The sequence below is a fragment of the Mustela nigripes genome, chromosome 3, assembly GCF_022355385.1.
Source record: "Mustela nigripes isolate SB6536 chromosome 3, MUSNIG.SB6536, whole genome shotgun sequence".
NCBI classification, from domain to species: domain Eukaryota; kingdom Metazoa; phylum Chordata; class Mammalia; order Carnivora; family Mustelidae; genus Mustela; species Mustela nigripes.
In genome coordinates, this window is record NC_081559.1 from 43,719,846 (window position 1) to 43,741,409 (window position 21,564).

The following is a 21,564-nucleotide window of genomic DNA, read 5'->3' on the forward strand; positions in this document are numbered from 1 at the left end:
TGAAGTAGTTTATTGAGAATTAGAACAAAATCAGTTTTTTTCAAACTCCCCAGGAACCTTCCACTGACAATGCCTTGTCTTTTTAGACCTATAGACAGGGAAGATAACTAGGGGCCAGAAGGCCCAAAATGATTGTGTGTGTTGACTGGACATTTCTTCAGCTGGTGTCCTCTGGAATCACTCGTGTATCCATTGGGGTGCCTTGACTTTCCTATAAGTGACTAGCTTGGACTTCCCCATATGGCCACTGGATTCAAAGAGTCCTTGTCAGTGACTTTTTAAAAACACCTTTATTGAGGTATATTTTACTCGTTTCAGATACACAGTTCAGTTTTGATAACTTTACCAAGTGGTGCAAGCATCATACCATAAATCAGCTTTAGAACATTTTAATCCCTCCAGTAAAAACCCTTATACCCATTTATAGTTAACCCCTTTTCCCATCTCCTACCTGAGGCAACCATTATGTCTCTATAAATTTGTTTTTTTCTGTACATTGCATTTAAATGGTATCATCATTGTATGATCTCTTGTCCAACTTCTTTCTTTCAACATGTTTTTGGGATTATTTCATGAGATTAAATGTTTTAGTTAGTTTGTTCCTTTTGTTGCTGAAAGATACTCCATTGTATGGATATGAATATACTGTTTCATTGGGCTTTAATAAGTCTATAATTTGTTTTGAAACATTTTTGATCCAGTTTTGAAATCAGTGGGTCACACTGTAGCCTTCAGTACTCTGTTTTTTGGATTAAAGCTTTTAGTAGCTTAATACATTGTCCTTTAATGTTCCTTGGAAATTTTAAAAGAATGTGCCATGTCTGTTTAAATAATATAATTTATTACTTAGCTGTCAGTTCATGCTTTTACAAAAGTTATTCAAATGTTCTACCAGTTTTCTCGCCCTCTTGTATTAGAATCTCTGATCATAATTGCTGTTTTGTCAAATTCTTGATTTTCTAATAGTTTTTTTTAAATATAATGCCAAATTTGATAATAGTTTGATATTTACTCCTCTTCTAGAGTGCCCATCCTTGAGAGATGCAGGCTACTGCAGTGGTGAAGACAGCTTCTGGTAAAGGCTCCCACTATAATGGAGGAAACATCCAGAAAGGTGAGGGGCCAGGCCAGTTGGCTTTATTCTGGGTGGAGAGATATTAATGTAAATGGGTTAGTTAGTTCCCCCTCTGGTGTTGCTACTTTTTAAGCCTTCCTCCTAGTAAGATGGTAAGATTCAGCATGTTTTCAATTTAGCAAACTCAGGTGATTTCTGGTGAATATGCGCAGCCTACACAGGACCCCTCAGATAGATGATTTAGGAAAGAAAATTCTGGTTAGCCAGAAGAGAGGGTTTCTATTCAGTCAGGGCTTCAGGGTATAAAGTGGAAGGTGGGCAGGTTAGTCTCTGCTACCCAAGTTGTAGATGTTTTATCTTCACACAAATCTGAAAATTTTCTGTGTTTATTGGTAGATGAGAAAACAAGAAATAGCAAGAACATAAAAAGCAAGATGACTGAGTTTTGTGTGCTTATAATATATGTGGTTTTAACACACACACACACACACACACAGTAGAATAAAATATAGAAGAATACTTTTATAATCCTGTGGTAGAGAAGGTTAGAGAGACAAAAGCCAGAAGTCAGGCTTTTAATTTTAATTTTTTAAATTAAAATTCTTAATTTTAATTTAAGTAATCTTAAAAAACACAGTCTAAGATTTTATAGAAAGTTAAAAGATAAGCAATAAACTAGGGGGAAAATCTCATAAATATGAAAAACAAAGAATCGGTATCCAGAATGCATAACTAACTCCTATACGAATCCCTAAGAAAAACAAATAAATTTAAAAGTGAAGCTGACACTTCTAACCTTTGCTCCAACCCCATATTTATAATGGTTTATCAGATACTCAGATGTGGGGGCGCCTGGGTGGCTTAGTGGGTTAAAGCCTCTGCCTTTGGCTCAGGTCATGATCCCAGGGTCCTGGGATCAAGCCCCGAATCGGGCTCCCTGGTCAGCAGGGAGCCTGCTTCCCTTTCTCTCTGCCTGCCTCTCTGTCTGCTTGTGATCTCTGTCTGTCAAATAAGTAAAAATAAAAATCTTAAAAAATAAAATTAAATTTAAAAAGATATTCACATGTGGGTGTTTTATCACTGACCTCAAACGCCACTTGCTTACAACTGACCTCTTGTTATCTCCTCTCTCCCCTCTTGCTCTCTCTCTATTCCTCTTTATAAAGTGCATCTATCCCTTTAGCTCCAAATATTTCCATTCAACTGTAATAATACCAGGTTGTAAACCTTAGCATTATCTCAGAATGATGTCCAGGCAGGTGATAGCAAGTTGGTAGCCATGAAATCAGTTTAGCTGATTGTGATCAACTTTTTAAAAATAAATTAATCAGACCAGAAAATACCAAAATGTATTGGACATAGAGTAGTCACTGTTTTGTAGGATTTTTGTTTCACTTACAGATATCCATATGTGTGTATGTACTGGATCTTGATATAAAATGTGGTTCTGATTATGTTCTTAGTCCAAAAACGTCAACAGTCATTTTCTCTCCTTCATTTCCCATTCCTAATCAACCCCCAAGTCTTGTCAGTATGGCGCTTTTATCCCAGTCCCATCTTCTCATCCCTCTTCTGTACTTAGTCTTTCTGCCTCAGTCTCCCCTTCAAGCTTTTATTCTCATTATTGTCAGGGGTATTTAAACTTACTCTGTTCACTTTGACTACCCTTTTAAGAAGCTTTCAGTAGCTGTCTGTTGCCTTAGAATAAAAACTATACTTCTTAGCACATCATAAAAGTTCTCTTTCTGTTCTCAGCTCTTGTTAGTTCCATAGAGGTGTTTTATTCCAAAGTGGCTTATAATTTCCTGAAAATGCCATGTTCTTTCATGTAGCTGACTTTCTATGTGCATGCTGTTTGATTTGCCTGAAATAACTATTTTGTTTCAAAACACTTTTTAAATGTAAATTTCCTCTGAAGTTTACTTCTTTTTTCTAGAGCATTTCCCTGCTCATTAACACAACTCTGTCACTGTATTACATGTAAGTGTCCTTTTTCTTACCTGTGACCCTGAGGAAAACCGTGTTTGGGTGCAATGCCAATGTCTCTTTTTCTTTATTTCTGTAAAGCCTAAGGCTGTCATTAGGAGGCATTCAAAGATTACATACAGAGCAGCAGGGGCTCCTGGGTGGCTCAGTTGGTTAGCAACTGCCTTTGGCTCGGGTCATGATCCTGGATTCCTGGGATCCAGTCCTGCACTGGGCTCCCTGCTAAGCAGGGAGTCTGCTTCTCCCTCTGACCCCCCCCCCCTCTCATGCTCTATCTCTCTTTCTTTCTCTCTCAAATAAATAAAACCTTTAAAAAAATAAAAAAAATAAAACAAGATAAATAGCAAACACCTAGCCATTGAAAGAATTCAAGAAGAATCTTGGCTATTATCTTAGCCAACTGGGGCTCCCATAATAAAATACCATAGACTGAGTGGCTTAGACAACATATATTTGTTTTTTCACAGTTCTGGAGTCTAGAAGTCCAAATTAGGGTACGGCATGGTCATGTTCTGGTAAGGGCTCTCTTCCTAGCTTGTGGAGGCTCCCTTCTTACAGTGTCCTCACATGGTAGAAGGAAATAGCAAGCTCTCTGGCATTTATCCCATCTTGTGGCACTCACCTCATCCTGAAGGACCCATCCTCATGAGATTATCTAGCCCTGATTACCTTCCAGAGGCCCCATCACCAATTATTGTCATACTGGAAGTTAAGGCTTCGACAGGCATACAAATTTTGAGGGGGACAAAATTTAGTCCATAGCAGAAAACATAAGGGTTATTTGTCAAGGGTAATGTAAAAAGTATTCATATATTGGGAAGAGCTTTAATCAGATCATATCTAAGGTCTTTTCTAGTGTTTAGCTTCTGTAATGTTAGTGATGCCAATATTTTCTTCTTTTTTTTTTCTCTTAAATCAGATGTGCCTTCTAATCCTAAGAAAGAAGATTTGTTATTATCTTCCAATGGTTGTAGCAAAGCTAAATTGGCTTTTCTTGATGATGACTGGGATTCCTTGGCAATAGAACAAAGAGCTAATGACAAAGAAGTCAACAGTACTGACCGAATGGATTTATTGGAGCTGTCTTGTACCGGGAGTCCAGATCCTAACAGGGAGAGCAATCTCTCTCAGTCTGGCAAATTTGAGGACAGTATTGACTGTGCTTTCTTGAATGAAACATACTCTGTACATTATTCAGAGTCAAAACTGAAGAATGAAAATCTCATTCATTTAAATTCAGAATTAGATTCTGAAATTCAGAAAAGAGAAGGGGTATTTTTTGATATTTTGGAATATCAAGATAGTAAGATTGTTGGCTCTGAAAGAACCTGTAAGATTTCAGATGATGATTATAAAGAAACTGCTGAAGATACACAAAAACATGATATAGATGAAGACTCACAGCAGGAATATCACAGTGCAGAAGAGCAAGAATACATAAGTACTTCTTTATCATTTGACCAAAAGAAAACATTGAACATACCTAATCTGGAAATTGTCGGATTGAGAAATTCAGGTTATGAAGTTGAATGTGCTAGTAATCTAGAAGGTAATCATGTTAAATTGGAAAGTAATTGTAGCATCTCTCTAGATTCAATTGAAGTTTATGGACAAGAAGATGCACCTCATGTCTCCAAGTTTCAGAATTCCATTGTGTTAAGAGAATATCATGAACCAAAGCATGAAATGCGTAAGGAACAAGAGACGAGTTTGATGTACCACACAGTCTTTGATGAAATTGTACTAGGGAGTAGTCCGCTTGAGAACCAGGAATCTCAATCTAAGAGTGGTTTTTTGAATCCTCAAAAAGCATTAAAAACTGAAATGTATACTGGCAAAATGAAATGTCAAATAATTGAAAGTAAAGATTTTTGTGGGAATGCAATTGTTGAGAACAAAAAGTCACACTACCTTGAAAATCCTCGCACATTACAAGACAAATCTTTACAGATGTTACTCCAGCCCTGTAAAGATTGTCAAACATCCTGGACCTCTATTTTTGATGATTCAGTAATTTCTGCCTGTGGATATTCACATTATAAAAGCCTACAAAATAGCCCTAATCCAGCCTTAGATTTTTCTGTTACTCTCCCAAGGACTGCAGTCAAAGATAATCAGGCAGTAGAAGATAACTCCCTGATGGTTACTAATGGCAGTACCACAAATAAAACTTGCTTTCACAATATAGAAGGAGCATGTCCCAAATTAGTGACTGATGGAGCAAACAAGCCAGTCACAGTTAATCAGACAGTGGATGTTAGCACTGATTTTAGGGCTTGTTTCACAACCAGCAGGGCAACAAATGTAAGATCTTCCGTAGCATCTACATCAAGCAATACAGAGATAACAATGATGAACAAAAAACGGCCTGGTGAATGGCCCAGTGAGAAACAGAGAAGTGTGGCTTGTAACACAGATTGGTCATGCAGTCAGGATGATGACAGTGCGCCAGGGGCTGTGACAAAAGGATCACTGGAAAAATCTCTCTCAGTTGACAGTTCAAAATCTAATGAAAATTTCCTAAATCAGGTAAAGCCAATAAGATTAATAATAAAATTTTATTTGACCTTATATAGAGAGGCTGTGTATGATAAAATAAATGGTTTGTTGAATTATAACCGGGGTTCCTAATGCTTTCATGAGGGGCTGCTGGATGAGGGAAAAGGTGAATAGATTGCTACTGAACTGTGTCCGTTTGGGTGGCAGCTATTGCCACCAAGTCAATTAGAAATTGGATTTTAGGGGTGCCTGGATGGCTCAGTGGGTTAAGCCTCTGCCTTCAGTGCAGGTCATGATCTCAGGGTCCTGGGATCGAGCCCTGCATTGGGCTCTCTGGTCAGCAGGGAGTCTGCTTCCCTCTCTCTTTGCCTGCCTCTCTGCCTACTTGTCTCTATCAAATAAGTAAATAAACTTTCAAAAAGAAAAACAAAAAAGAAATTATCTGTGTTTGTCATCTATTTTCTAATTTCATTTTAAATCATGTTTTCCAGTATCCCCTGGAATTAAGAAAAGCGTCTGCTATCACAGACTTGAAGAAAGATCCTGAAAGGTAAATCAGGTGTATAAACCTATAGATACACATGGGGAAAAATAAAAACAGTAATTTGCTTTTTTGGTAGAGTATTTAACCATATGGAATAATAGCCAAATGGGACTTTAAGAGATCATCTGCTTCAGCCATTTGCCTTCAAACAAATAAATATTAAAATAATGTATAACTTTAAAGCTTTTCACTTATTAAGATTATATCTCAATAATTCCTTCAGAAACTCATGGCTTCTTTATTTATTCAACCCAAATCTATACTGATTTAATTATTCCATTTTCCTCAATTCGATCCCCCTGTAGACCAACACAAAGTAGCACCTATGGAAAACTTACATATTTGAAGAAGTAAATAGCTGCTTTCACTGGAGTATTTTAATCTTGATTTTAATTCATTGTGTAATTTACTCTGCATCCATGGAGAATCTGGGGTGGGGATTTGGAGAAGAAAGGGCAGGTCTCTGAGAAGTCAAATTAGTTTTCATGCTCTGCGTTCATTTACTTTTTCCTTCACTCATTCTTCATTCTCCTAATGAGTTTAATCCGGTGCTTACTTGCTCTGTCTCAAATAAATAAATAAAACCTTTAAAAAAGGAAGCAAGACAATACATTTAAGAACCATGTCCATCCAGAATGCTTATAACTTTAAAAAATGTTGGCCAACGACACCTGGGTGTCTCAGTCAGTTGAGCAGTTGCCTTTGGCTCAGGTCATGATCCCAGCATCCTGGGATGGAGTCCCACATCGGGCTTCTTGCTCAGCAGGGAGCCTGCTTCTCCCTCTGCCTCTGCCTGCCACTCTGCCTGCCTGTGCTCTCTCTCTCTCTGACAAGAAAATAAATAAAATCTTTAAAAATGTTGGCCGAAGCTTGATTTAGGTTGAAAATCTATTGATTATGGATCAATAAAATTGATTCTGTACTTCAGAATCCTTTTTTGGTAAAAGAAAGTATAAATTGGAAACTTTCTTACTTTCTTGATTTCTAGAAAGAATATATTTACTTGGATTTGACATCCTTATTTTCTGAAGATGTAATGTTTCCTACAGTCTTTCCGTCTTAGTAGAAATTGATTTAAACTTGACAGAAAATAGTAAGAAATTTAAAATCTCTTTGAGAGGCATGTCATTAACAGAGAAAAATATTTGGAATCTTACCTAATCCAGTCTTTTATTTTAAAGGGAATGTCAGCATTCTAAAGAGCCGACGAAGAGTTTGCCATCGAAGTGCTGTCAGAAAATCATGCAGAGAGCCATCAAAGCAGAGTTGCACCTTTTAAATGTTCACTATCAGATGTGCCACCGCCACTGCACTGATATTTACAAACTTGTAGTGGAGAATGGGGCAGGGGTAAATAGGTGATTGTTAACTTTAAATCTGTATCTTAGAATGTTATTATAAGCTTTACATTTATAACAAAATTTTCCTTAATTTTTATTTTTGAAAGGCAAAGTGAAGGATAGACTGTAATTGGGTTTGTTAAGTGGTCTAGGGTTAATGGACTTTAAAAAGTCATTTTAATTTCATGCAGAGGCAGCAGGGTATGTCAAGATGGTGAATCCAGTGAAAAGACAGATTGGATGTTTATAAAATCCAAGTATGATTAAGTCAGCAGCAGAGTTTGTATGACATCCTGCCATATTCTTTCTGGCTTATATACTGAGGGCTGCTTCTGCTGCTCCTAGAAAAACATCTTTGGTTTTCTTTTACTAAATATTTAAAAGAAGAAGACTTTACAAATCTGATAGAGTTAGAACTCAGTGTATAATATAATAGTGTTAAATGGATGACTTGTGTCTAAGGAGTTTTGTAAATTTGACTTTTGAACAGAAATTTATCAAGTGATTCTACTAAGAAGGAATTAGGATCAGCACTACTGTCTGTTTTGGGAGACTTAAAGGTTAGATATGAAAGCTTGAAAGAAAAAATAAACAAGGGCATGCCTCTGGAAGAGCTGCCTCCTCTGGCTATGGAATCAAAATTGTTATCAACCTTGTCTACGTTTGCTTCCACGGTATGTATGTTTTATAATTAAAACTTTATTCTGTTTGCACAGAATACATTTTTAAACTAAAAAACTTTTCTTCCTTTTTTTCTTTCTAGCTGATGAAAGAAGAATCACATGTGTAAGTTATGGTTTCATCTAATATAAATTCATTAGATCTTAAAAATTGCTTAATTTGGTTAACTTTAAGTTTTCTGTTGATCCTTTTCAGAACATTGATGAGCTGTTTAATAAAATGTTTGTCTGTTTAGCTTTTCAGGACCAGATCCTGAACTAGATAATCAAAGAACACGTGATGTTGACGTCTCTTCAGGCCTAAAAAAGACACTCTCTCAAGTGAGATTTTTTTTAAAAAGTAGCTCATTAATGCAAGTGAGATTTTTTTTAAAAGTAGCTCATTAATGTAAATCTGTAATTTTCTGGCTTAAGCAAAGTAAACCATAATTTTCAGAAGCTCTCACATCTTTTTTTTCAGTCAGCTATCTTTGTGTAGTACCACTTGAGGGATATAACTGATTAGAAGGAACAATGCCCTTATCAAACAGATGTCAGTGGTATCTGTTCATTAGGGTGGCCATCAAACCAGGAGACTGCTGAGGATGAAAGGCAGTGAGTGATATTAATGACTCACCACGACAGCTGGTATAAACTTGAACTGTCTAAGGCAACCATGACTTTTGGCCACTGACATGCTGGTACATTGCTTAAAACTAATAAATTGTTTAGACAAGGCAAAAGTTTAATTCCTTCTTTACTGACATGACAAAATTAGTTTTTAAATGCCTTTTGTAGGTGTTCTTGAACTTTCTTGTCCCTCTAAGGTATTGTATTTGTATTGTATTGTCACTGTTTCCAGTGACAATCAGTGTAAGAGCACTCTGCAGAGGGTGAAGTGGGATAGAAGCACAGGCTTTATTCCTTATGAAGTGAGGCAGTGCCATGAAAAAGCTGAACCTTGTTGCTGTTTTCAGATTTTGGTCTTAAACCTGAGGTTATACTATTTGGGTAGTCTTGAATAATAAGATGCATTAAACCAAAAGTTAGTTTCTTGAGTTATATACTTTTCTATTAACAAATGATTAAAAGTAAATTACTTTAGCAAATTATGTATTCCATCATTCTACTTGATCAAAAAAACCCTCAGTTCTCCACAAATATTTAATAAGATGCAGATATATAATCTTAGTTGGGCTACAAGACGATACCTATTCTAAGTTAGGATGAAATTTTAATACCTATCTCATTAAATTAACAGGTTATGTGTGAAAAGCAATATAGTGATAGGATAGTTGCTAAATTTCAGCTACTCCTGTACCATCTTCACAATTTTCCATAGCCATGTATTACCTATAACATCACTTGCTTCATATTTTTCTTTAAATGATTCTCCCCACCTTTTTTTTTTTTTTTAAGATTATTCATCTATTTCAGAGAGAACACACACAAGTAGAGGATGGGCGGGGGGAGGGAGAAAGAGAATCTTAAGCAGACTCCCTGCTGACCAGGCTCCAAGCAGGCTCCATCCCATGACCCTGTGATCATGACCTCAGCAGAAATCAAGAGGCGGACACTCAACCTATTGAGCCATCCAGGAGCCCCTACATAATTCTCCTTTTTAAATAAATTTATGGGTAAAAAGTAACTATTAAATATGGGAAAGAAATGCCACTTTTTATAAATAAAAGGATCCTATAAGTACACATTAAATATATTACTGTTAATGTGAAAAGTCCTTATATGAACACTTCTGAAAATCATTTCAAGTACTTCTTGTGTGTACGCGTGCCACACTTTGCTAAATAATGGTAGTGTTGGCTGTCCCTATGCACAGGCTGAGTTAAAACTCTTATTAAATGTGACCAACATAAAGCAGCAAGTTACTTTCAGTTTGCTCACTTACAGAAAATGATTTTGTTCTGTTTGCCTTCATTGTTGTGAGGACTGAATGATGCTAGTGAAGAGTACCTGCCACAGAACATCAGTGCAGTAACCGCTAGTCCATATTTATTTTTGTTTTTATTATTTTAATCCTCAGATGTCTTTCCTGTCAGACAGTAGTCATCCTAAACAGGATGCACTACCCAAGGAAGATGGTTTGAAAAATGGTGACATCGATGTAGACTTTAGTCAGCTGAAACTTGATGACAAAGGTCAGTGTAAAGAGTTCTGCACATTGCCCAAAAACAAATTGCAAGGTTTAAAATACTCCTAGTACCCACTCATTAAATCAAAATCAACATTTTGGATTGACTGAATGGCATCATTCCAATTATGAACATTAAGTATGTTCTTATTCCATCTACTTAGCATCTGTAAGGTTACTTAATATATTTGAAAAATCAAATAATAATACAGATTTTTTTCTTCTGGTTCGTATTTTCCAATCTGAAAATTATTTCTTCTGTCCAGTTTATATCTGTAAATTGTACTTTTTTTGTTTTTGTCTTCTATGAGAAGAGATTACAATCATTCCAGAAAGATCATTAATTCAATTTTTAATGAAATAGAGCTGCAGTACTGATTAATTCCTTTTTAAAGAGTTTTACTATTATTCTGTGTATAAAAATGTGTCTCTTCGTCAATAAAGGATACTTTAAAAATCAGAAACATAAGGCTTTTAGTAAGCTAAGAATCAGTGTTAATTAAAAGAAAACTGGGGAGCAGATCACTCAGAATAGTATTTTTCAGTGACTAGCAAAAAACCTTTCTCAAGGAATTCTTTTTTTTTTTTTAAAGGTTTTATTTATTTATTTGACAGACGGAGATCACAAGTAGGCAGAGAGGCAGGCAGAGAGAGAGAGGAAAGGAAGCAAGCTCCCTGCTGAGCAGAGAGCCCGATGTGGGGCTTGATCCCAGGATCCTGAGATCATGACCCGAGCCGAAGGCAGCGGCTTAACCCACTGAGCCACCCAGGGGCCCTCTCAAGGAATTCTTTATGCTTGGTTTATACTTTGCTGATACTTATTTTTACATAAAACTAGTAATTATCCTCATGCTGACTTATTCTGAGAAGCTTTTTAATAATTTATCAGAGTTTAACATTGTACATAATTCATAGCTGCTTCCATTTAATTTCTCAGACTGCAGAAATTATCGAGAATTAAGTGAAGACTGGTTTGATGCTAAAGAAAACCTGACAGGAGTTGACTTGTCAGGAATTCAAGAAAATCAAATAGAAAAAGACAAAGGGGATCCCAAGTTTCCACAAGGTTGGCTCTTAATTTACTAAGAAATACTACTGTAGCTCATTTTGTAATTCTGAGAACTAAACTGTTTTAATATTTTGTTTCTGGCTTTCCTTTATAATTATAAACAATGAGAAATTGGACATTTAGAGGTCAGTTTTTCTAGAAAGTATATCAGTTTATAATGTTCCTTTCTTTCAGAAAACTGCTAAAAACGTAAATCCCAGATTTAGTTAGCAGTAGAGGTCCGAGTCCTTTCTGCCATTCTGGGGCAACACCACTACTCCTCCCGGACACTCTCTTCCACTGAACCCTCAGCAGATCTGTCAGACTGGCATGAGGGATTGAAATGGTTTTCTTTCCCTTACTTTACTGAAATAGATCAAATTATTAATGTTTTCATCTTTTGATAGTCTTCAATTGCTTATAATAGTTGGAATTTCCTCTAGTTTCTGTGATCATTCCCCTTCTGTCATTTCTAAATATATGCTACCTTCCTTTATTTTATTTCTATATGCTCCCATGGATTTTTATTTTATATAATAGTAATGGTTTTGGGGGGCTTTTTTGCTTCTATAAATAATGCTTCTATAAATAAAGATTTTTAATGGGTGCCGGGTGGCTCAGTCGGTAAAGCATCTGCCTTCGGTTTAGGTCGTGATCCCAGGGTCCTGGGACTGAGCCCCCCACCAGGCTCCCTGCTTAGTAGGGAGCCTGCTTCTCCCTCTCCCTCTGCCGCTCCCCGTGCTTGTGCACTCGCTCGTTCTCTCTCACGCTCTCTCTCTGTTAAATAAGTAAAATATTTTTTAAAAAATATTTTAAACAAAATATAAGAAAATTTAAATTACCTGAAGGTTCTTCAATCTGCAGTAACCTCTATGAATATTCTTTACCATTCATTTATGCATTTTATGCATGTATTTAATACACATATACAGTTTAAAATAAATGACATTTTATCATCTAGCTTTATTCTAACTACTTTTTTTCCTTTCATTATTTTATTTTAAGATATTATTTATTTGACACAGAGAGAGAGATCACAGACAGAGAGGCAGGCAGAGAGAGAGGGGGAAGCAGGCTTCCCGCTGAGCAGGGAGCCCGATGTGAGGCCCCATCCCAGGACCCTGAGACCGTGACCTGAGCCAAAGGCAGAGGCTTAACTCACTGAGCCACCCAGGCACCCCAACCTTTCATTAATTTTGTCCATATCACTTACCACATACTATGTACTTATCTTACCTGATCTATAAACTGCCTTCCCACATCACATATTAGCTCAGTTTTTTTTATAGTTTGTTCACTATCTGTCCCCAGGGTCAAGTATAGTGTTCTGCCCATGGGGTAGTTAGTCATCCTATTGTATCGAACTAGTGCAAGGTGAAGGGGATGAGTCAAATATATGTGTCCTAATGCTTATTCACTGTAGCTTCTTGCTCCCTCCACACCTCAGTGTGGATAGAAGTATACAGATAAATAGTTTCACTCTCTTCTTTACAACTATATATGATAAACCAAAGAGATCAAGCAAGCTAAAGGAAGTAAGTTAATGAAGAAGGTTGGGCTATTATTGCCTAGGGATGAAAAAATCTGCCTACATTGCAGCACCACCACTTAACTAGATTTGTAACCTGAAGACCTCAGCAGCCGCCACTGGAAAATGGAAATGATAACAATTGCTAGGTTGTGGGTGAAGTGCTGGGCATCCTACCTGCAGTGGGAGGGGCACTCAGAAGGTGTTAGGCTATTACTAGTGAGTGAAAAATATAAAACTTACAACTATCCCATTATTATATAAAAATTAAACAAAACTACTCGAAGAATTCATTCAACAAATATTTATTGTGTATTACCTATGTGCCAGGTATTGGTTTTGACAGGAAATAAAAGAATCTCAATTCAGTGGATCCTTTTTGATTTCAGACCAAGTTCTCTTCAAAATGGAAACCATGAAAATGCATACTGAGAATGGAAAAATCTGTATCTGTAATCTTAATATTTGTGGTTTCCAAAAAGTGCTGTGTAAATCAAGTAGTTTGAACTCCCCCTTTTTTTCCTAATGTGCCATTACCATTAACAGGTTATAGACCTGTTATTGATATTTTTCTGATTTCAAGGTTCTGTTGGTGTGATATTTCCCCAGCCCAGGAATATCCATAAGGCCTAGCCAGGATTGACATGGGGGCAGTTAGGGTCCTCTGCATATCTCCCTTCCTCGATAGTGCTTCTTTGAACCAAAGACAAATGAAAGACACCTTTTTTACCCTAAAATCTTAAAACTACACTCTAGACTCTTGGTCTTCAGACTAGGGCTGATATTCAGTAATAACTTTATAAGCTTTGTGATAACAAAAGTTTTTACATTTCTTTTTAAATATGAAATATTAATGGTCATATATTATGTTTCTCTATAAGCAGAAATGAAGAATCTTGAAACTTTACGAAAAGATAAAGGTTACTTGATACATGTTGGTGGTCTCTGCCCTTCAGTATCTGAGGTATTCCAGGACTTATTTTCTGAGTTTCATTTTAAAATCTATTAATTGTTCATATTTTGATTTTTTAAAAATTTTTTCTACCTTTCACAAACTTTTATTTTTCTTTTAGGCTGATTTAAGGTCTCATTTCCAGAAATACCAAGTTTCTGAAATTTCAATTTATGATTCTTCTACTAATTATAGGTAGGTTTTCCAAATTCAGTAAGGTACACTTACTGGGTATGTGCTGTGTGCCAGGAGTGGACACCAGCCACAGTGGCGGTTAAGTCACAGGCCATTTCTACAGAGCTTTCCCAGCCTGGTTGGGGGAGACATGTTGACAGCTACATCACTAATGGTGCAGTTCCCGATCAAATCTTCCATTATACTTTTTAATTTGGTATTAATGGCTTATTCATTTTTGTGTACTTAATCCTATTTCATTACCATTTCACACAGGGTCAGTAGAGTGCATTAGTTAAGAGAGTGGGCTCTGTAGCTAGATGGCTTATGGCGTGGGTTCTGTTCCTAGTTGCATGAGTAGCTTGCTGAATAAATTTGGGCAAGTTACTTAACCTTTACATACCTCAGGCACTTCATCTGTAAATGAGGATAATAATAGCACCTTCATCACATTGCTATGAGACAATTATTAATAAGTAAAGCAATAGGAATGCAGCCCAGTATATAATAGGCACTCAGAAAATTGTGCTTTGATTATTTTTAATTTTAATTACCTTTTAGTTAATGTTTTTATGTTTTTTAACTTACCTACATATAGTCATTTCCAATATTTATCATGCTACTTTCTGTTTTGTGACATTGTAGGAACATTCAAAATTATCAAACAAAGTGGTGATAGCTTAGTGGAAAGGCCTTAGTTATTCATCTCTAACAAGGATAGCTGTTTATTTCAGATAAAGAAGTCTTTACCAATTAAGAAAGGATCCTATATGGGTACCTGGGTGTCTCAGTCAGTTGGGCACCCAACTCTTGATGTCGACTCAGGTCATAATCTCAGGGTTCTGAGATCAAGCCTGTGTTAGGCTCTGTACTGGGCTTGGAACCTGCTGAAGAGTCTCTTCTCTCCCTCTCGCTCTGCCCCTTCCCCCTTGTGCTCTCTCAAAAAAAAAAAAAATTGTTGTTAAATTTTGTCTTAAATGGAGTCACTTAAGATGATGTACTCTTTTTATTTGACCTGTTGATGTGTTGTTAATACACTCCACTACATTAAAGTAGTTTGTAATCCTGGAAGTATTACTTGATGTGAAATATTCTTTTAGTATTTGTTGAATCATTTTTTTAAAAAAACATTTATTACTTGAAGTATATAACATACTGTGTGGAAATTTAGAAAACATGTTTTAAAAGAAAAATAGAGGAACTTGTAACAATATATCCATAGTTCTGTCCTTTGAAAGCAACTCCTTTCCAGATTTGGTATATGTCCTTCTGTTAACCCATCTAGGGCTGGTGATTTCAGAAGAATGACTCTTGCCTAACTTTCTTCTCAATCAAATGGTTAAAATTCTGGTTAGATTCTCCAACTTTTTTTTGGTTCTCTTATTTTTCTGTGATGAGGTCCTAAGGACATTATCTTATCTATTCTGCCAAATGTTTTTAAAATTTGCCTTTCATGTTTAAACCTTTGATCCACCTCAAGGTTATGTTTTGTGTATAGAGATTAATTTTAACTTTTTTAGTGATAACCAATTGTCCTAAGACTGCTAATCTGTGTTACTCTGTCAAATAGCAACTTTACAAATGTTTTACATTAAATTTTAATATAAAATTAATAGAGAATTTCTAAGAAATGCTGTCTTTTACTTCCTATTTTTTTTCTTTTTTTTTGAAGATTATATTTACTTATTTGACAGAGAGAGTACAGGCAGGCCTCCCACTGAGCAGGGATGCAACTTGCAGCTTGATCCCGGTGCTCTGGGATCATCACCTGAGCTGAAGGCAGATGCTTCTCCAACTGAGCAACTCAGACGCCCCTAATTTGCTTTTTTTTTTAAGATTTTAGAGAGAGAGAACTGGAGTGGGGTGGGGGCAGAGGAAGAAGGAGAAGCAGGCTCTTCACTGAGCAGGGAACCCCATGCAGGGCTCCGTCCCAGGACCCTAAGATCATGACCTGAGCCAAAAGCAGATGCTTAACCAACTGAACCACCAGGCACTCCTAATTTCTTTTTTTTATTTATTCTAAATAATTATTTTTCCTAATCCCAAGGTAAGTATAGTAACCTTTTTATCTTATTTTTAAGGGCAAAAGTATGTATATATCCAGTAGTTACAAAGTGGAGTTTGAGGCAATTTAGTCATTAACAGTCTTTTGGTTTTCTGCTTTTATATGTTAGATATGCATCCCTTGTTTTTAAAAAAAACATTGATGCAAAGATGGCTGTGAAAGAAATGAATGGGATAGAAATAAATGGAAAATCAGTAAACGTGCGGCTTGTTAAAACTCCTGGAGAATATACATCACCACTTTCCTACAAAAATGGAAATAAAGTTACTTGGAATAATTTGGAGAGAAACACCAACAAAGAAATTACCTCAGTCTCCTCTATTTCAAGATTGCCCAGAACTAGGCCAAGGCAGCTGGGATCTGAGCAAGACAGTGAGTTTTTTCCTTTTGAACAGAAGGTTAGTTTTCTTGATGGATCTTTTCGGTGGTCTTTGTATAAGCCGTACTGCAGTAAGTAGTTTGGTAGAACAAGTAACTCCAGAATCAGGGAGCTTGAAGTGGGGATGAGAATATTAATCTCTATCCTTTTTAACCATGGATCCACCCTAACCTGTTTTTGTATAACTCCAGTTGCTCTTGGGGGGTGAGAAATGTAGATCTTTGTAGGTCTGGCTATAGACTGTTTCTCTTTAACCAGACTCTTTCCCAGTACTTTGCAGTCTTTTTTGTCCCTATTCTTGGATAGTATTCCTGTGTAAGTAGTTAATTGCTCTCTCTTCACCCTTTCTCACAGTTAATCTTGGCTTATAATCACTAAAACCATAAAATATAGTCATCTTATTATATATGCTCTCAATTTTTATCTCATCAGGGTTTTAAACACTACATGGAAAATAATGAAGTTGCCCCTTTTACCCTCACCTCTCCACTCTTCAGGAGTGTGCCTGGGGTCCTATAGGAATTCCACAGGTTTTTTAAAGATTTACATAGAATAAAATTCACTCTTTTTGGTATTTTCAAGTTTAGGAAACCACACATGGACGTGTAACCACACCCCAGTCACAATACAGAACAGTTTCTTCATTCCAGAACATAGTCTTCTACTCTGTTTCCTCTCCTTATGATTTTCCTTTTCCAGAATGTCATGTGAATGAATATTACATAACATTGTTAGCCTGACAGCTTAGCTTAATGTGTTGGGAGATTGATCCATATTGCTGTGTATATAGCATTTCATTCCTGTTCATATTTTGGCCATTTTTATTGGGTTGTTTGCTGCTTGGAGATTTTTATTTAAATTCCAGTTAGTTAACATAGAGTATATTGTTTCAGGGGTACAATATGGTAATTCACCACTTCTTAAATCAACTGGTATTCCTCACAACCAGTGCAGTCCTTAACTCCAAATCTTCTTCAACCCTTCCCCCCACCCACTTCCCTTCTGGTAACCCTCATTTTGTTCTCTATTGTTAAGAGTCTGTTTCTTAGTTTGTCTCTCTCCCTTTTTTCCCCCTTTGCTAATTTGTTTTCTTAAATTCCACATATGAGAGAGATCATGTGATGTGTCTTTCTCTAACTGTCTTATTTCACTTAGCATAATATACTCTAGCTCTATTCATTTCATTGCAAATATAGCAAGATTCCCCTGTTTGTTTGTTTAATTTTTTAAAATTTATTTTCAGCATAACAGTATTCATTGTTTTTGTACCACACCCAGTGCTCCATGCAATCCGTGCCCTCTATAATACCCACCATCTGGTACCCTGACCTCCCACCCCCCGCCCCTTCAAAACCCTCAGATTGTTTTTCAGAGTCCATAGTCTCTCATGGTTCACCTCCCCTTCCAATTTCCCCCAACTCCCTTCTCCTCTCTATCTCCCCATGTCCTCCATGCTATTTGTTATGCTCCACAAATAAGTGAAACCATATGATAATTGACTTTCTCTGCTTGACTTATTTCACTCAGCATAATCTCTTCGAGTCCCGTCCATGTTGCTACAAAAGTTGGGTATTCGTCCTTTCTGATGGAGGCATAATACTCCATAGTGTGTATGGACCACATCTTCCTTATGCATTCATCCGTTGAAGGGCATCTTGGTTCTTCCCACAGTTTGGCGACCGTGGCCACTGCTGCTATAAACATTGGGGTACAGATGACCCTTCCTTTCACTACATCTGTATCTTTGGGGTAAACACCCAGTAGTGCAATTGCAGGGTCATAAGGAAGTTCTATTTTTAATTTCTTGAGGAATCTCCACACTGTTCTCCAAAGTGGCTGCACCAACTTGTATTCCCACCAACAGTGGAAGAGGGTTCCCCTTTCTCCACATCCCCTCCAACACATGTTGTTTCCTGTCTTGCTCATTTTGGCCATTCTAACTGGTGTAAGGTGATATCTCAATGTGGTTTTAATTTTAATCTCCCTGATGGCTAGTGATGATGAACATTTTTTCATGTGTCTGGTAGCCATTTGTATGTCTTCATTGGAGAAGTGTCTGTTCATATCTTCTGCCCATTTTTTGATATGATTGTCTGTTTTGTGTGTGATTGTCTGTTGAGTTTGAGGAGTTCTTTATAGATTCTGGATATCAACCTTTTGTCTGTACTGTCATTTGCAAGTATCTTCTCCCTTTCCGTGGGTTGCCTCTTTGTTTTCTTGACTGTTTCCTTTGCTGTGCAGAAGCTTTTGATTTTGATGAAGTCCCAAAAGTTTATTTTCGCTTTTGTTTCCTTTGCCTTTGGAGACATATCTTGAAAGAAGTTGCTGTGGCTGATATCGAAGAGATTACTGCCTATGTTCTCCTCTAGGATTCTGATGGATTCCTGTCTCACATTGAGGTCTTTCATCCATTTTGAGTTTATCTTTGTGTACGGTGTAAGAGGTTCCCTTGTTTTTTATGGCTGAGTAATATCCCATTTTGTGTGTGTGTGTGTGTGTGTGTGTGTATCACATCTTCTTTTTTCATTCATCAATCCAAAAAATGAGTAATCTGATTAAAAAATGAGAAGACATGAATAGACATTTTTCCAAAGAAGGCATACAGATGGCCATCAGGCACATGAAGAGATCACTAACATCATTTATCATCAGGGAAATGCAACTCAAAACCATGGTGAGATACCACATCACACATGTCAGAATGGCTAAAATCAACAACACAAGAAACAAGAGGTGTTGGTGAGGATGTGGCAGAAGGGGAACTATCGTGAACTGTTGGTGGGAATGCGAACGGGCAGTGTGGAAGTTCCTCAAAAGGTTAAAAACAGAACTACCTTGCAAGTCAGCAAATGTACTACTGGATATTTACCCAAATAATACAAAAACACTAATTCAAAGGGATACGTGGACCCCAATTTTTAATAGCAGCATTACTTACAGTAGCCCAGTTGTGGCAGCCACCCAAGTGTCCATTGATTGATTGAATTGTTTATTTTATTATTGAATTTTGAGAGTTTTTTTTTATGTTCTGAATACAAACCTTTTATAAGATCTATAAGATTTGGGAATACTTTTTCCTAACTTATACTTAGTCTTTTCCTACTTTTAATACTGTCTTAAAGGAGTTTTTAATTTTGATGGAATACAATTTATCAAATCTTTTCTTTTTTAATTTGTGCTTTGCAAAACCCATGGTCACAAAGATTTTGAGTTAATTTTTATTTAATACATGAGATATTATCACCTTTCTTTTCTCAGTTTCCCAACATTTATTCGTTACATTCATTTATTTAGAAAATATATGTCTACCATGAGGGGCAGAACCTGACCCTGCTACCTGCTCATTATGTGACTGGGCAAGCTACCAAACCTCCATGTCTGAGCTTCCTTATTTTAAAATGGGAATGATAGTTCCTGCTTCACAAATGTTGTGAGGTTTAAATGAATTTAATACAGAAAAGTCCTTAGAAGAACAATGCCGGGCACAGAAAATGCACTCAACTTAATAGTAGTTGTTACTGTTGTTGAGCAGTAATTTGGCTCTTTCTTGGAAATCTCATCCTTTCTGGGGTTTAAACTATCACATAAACTATTGTATCCCAAACTTTTATTTATTCAGTTGTTATTACATACCAATTGTATTCATAAATATTCTAGACACTGGGAAAACAGCAAAGAGCAAAACAGGCCAAAAAATATGTGGTCTTGTATAACTTAAGTCTAGTGAGGAAAGACAATAAACAATTAAGTAAAATGATAATGTTCTGATGAGATAGATATAATAGTTGATATATTTTGCCTTGTCTTTTCATCTAGACTTTAAAGTCTCAGCTCTTTGCTTAGCCTGAATTTTTGTGGGATATGTAGTGGTTTCATAGAACTTATAACCTGGTGAATACTAATTAATCATTTTAATTTTGTCTGTTTGATCAGATTGTAAGATTCATAGGTGAAGGGGTTTCTATCTTATATAACCAGTTTTCCTCCCATGGTATGTGGTCCAATTTTGGATATATAGTCTGTGTTGATGCCATATTTAGGAAATAAAATGTAGAATATTTGTAATTACTATGTAAACTAGCCTTTTGCTTGTCAGGTTAAGTAAGAGAACTAAGCCTCCCTGCCATAAGCCTTAGATATCCACTGTATGTAGTGAATTAACCTCTCTCCTACACTGAGAATGAAACTAATTATGTCCTATCTTTGGGGAAAATGAGAGAATAGTTAACATCTGTGTTCTGTGGTTCAGATGAAGAATCCCAATTGAGAAAGGCTGATTTAGACTTAACTCCAAATATTTTGTCACTATTAGAAAACATGTGGGACTTTTTTTCTATTTAAATACATGGTTCACAACACACAGTTCAAGCAAATCTACTCGGCATAAATAATCCCAACTCAAAGTAAATTTCTTAGGAATTTTTATTTTACCATTTGTAGTTTTTAAATTTTATTTTAATTAAATAAGCTAAAGTGTCTATGTAATGGTCACTGTTTTAGGAAAACTTTTAAAATGTTTATTTAGGGTGTCAAGAAGAATTGTAAACAGATTGAATCTACTAAACTATTACCAGATACACCTATTCAATTCATACCACCAAATACATTGAATCTGCGTAGCTTTACCAAAATCATGAAGAGACTGGCTGAACTACATCCAGAAGTTCGCAGGTAATGACTACAATTCTGTTACACTGGTTTTAATTTTTTTATATAAAAATATAGTTCAGTGTGGTAACTTAGCCATATTTAGAATGTGTTACTTTGGAAAGGACAGGTGCTTATGTGTGTTTTCCTTTTGCATAGAGACCATATTATAGATGCTCTTCAGGAAGTGAGAATAAATCATAAAGGTTTTCTGAATGGCTTATCTATTAATACTATTGTGGAAATGACTTCATCTGTCTTGAAAAATTCTGCTTCCAGTTAGGACTAAAAGAAGCAACAAGAGGTAAATCAAGCATATCTTTTATATTTAAATATTACTTGAAATGTTTAAGCTATTGTTTTTTTCAAATAAAAAATAGTATTAAATTTAAAGTAATAAAATAATGGTATTATAAAATTAAAAGGCAAACATACTGTATTAGTTAACTACTAATGCAAAACCAGTTACCCAAAACTTAATTAATCAAACAGTATTCATCATCTCATAGTTTGCAGGTC

At 36.2% G+C, this 21,564-nt stretch overlaps 1 protein-coding gene across 1 annotated transcript; it reads left to right on the forward strand.

Moving 5' to 3' along the window:
- The first annotated feature begins 1,041 nt into the window (after positions 1–1,041).
- Positions 1,042–21,328, forward strand: RBM44 (RNA binding motif protein 44). The gene is made up of 14 exons (XM_059392728.1): positions 1,042–1,114; positions 3,981–5,590; positions 6,052–6,110; positions 7,286–7,462; positions 7,935–8,118; positions 8,208–8,230; positions 8,361–8,445; positions 10,145–10,259; positions 11,190–11,318; positions 13,713–13,792; positions 13,902–13,975; positions 16,129–16,417; positions 20,924–21,069; positions 21,205–21,328. Exons 1-14 carry the CDS (start codon positions 1,042–1,044, stop codon positions 21,326–21,328), a joined length of 3,168 nt encoding a protein of 1,055 aa, XP_059248711.1.
- The last annotated feature ends 236 nt before the right edge of the window (positions 21,329–21,564 follow it).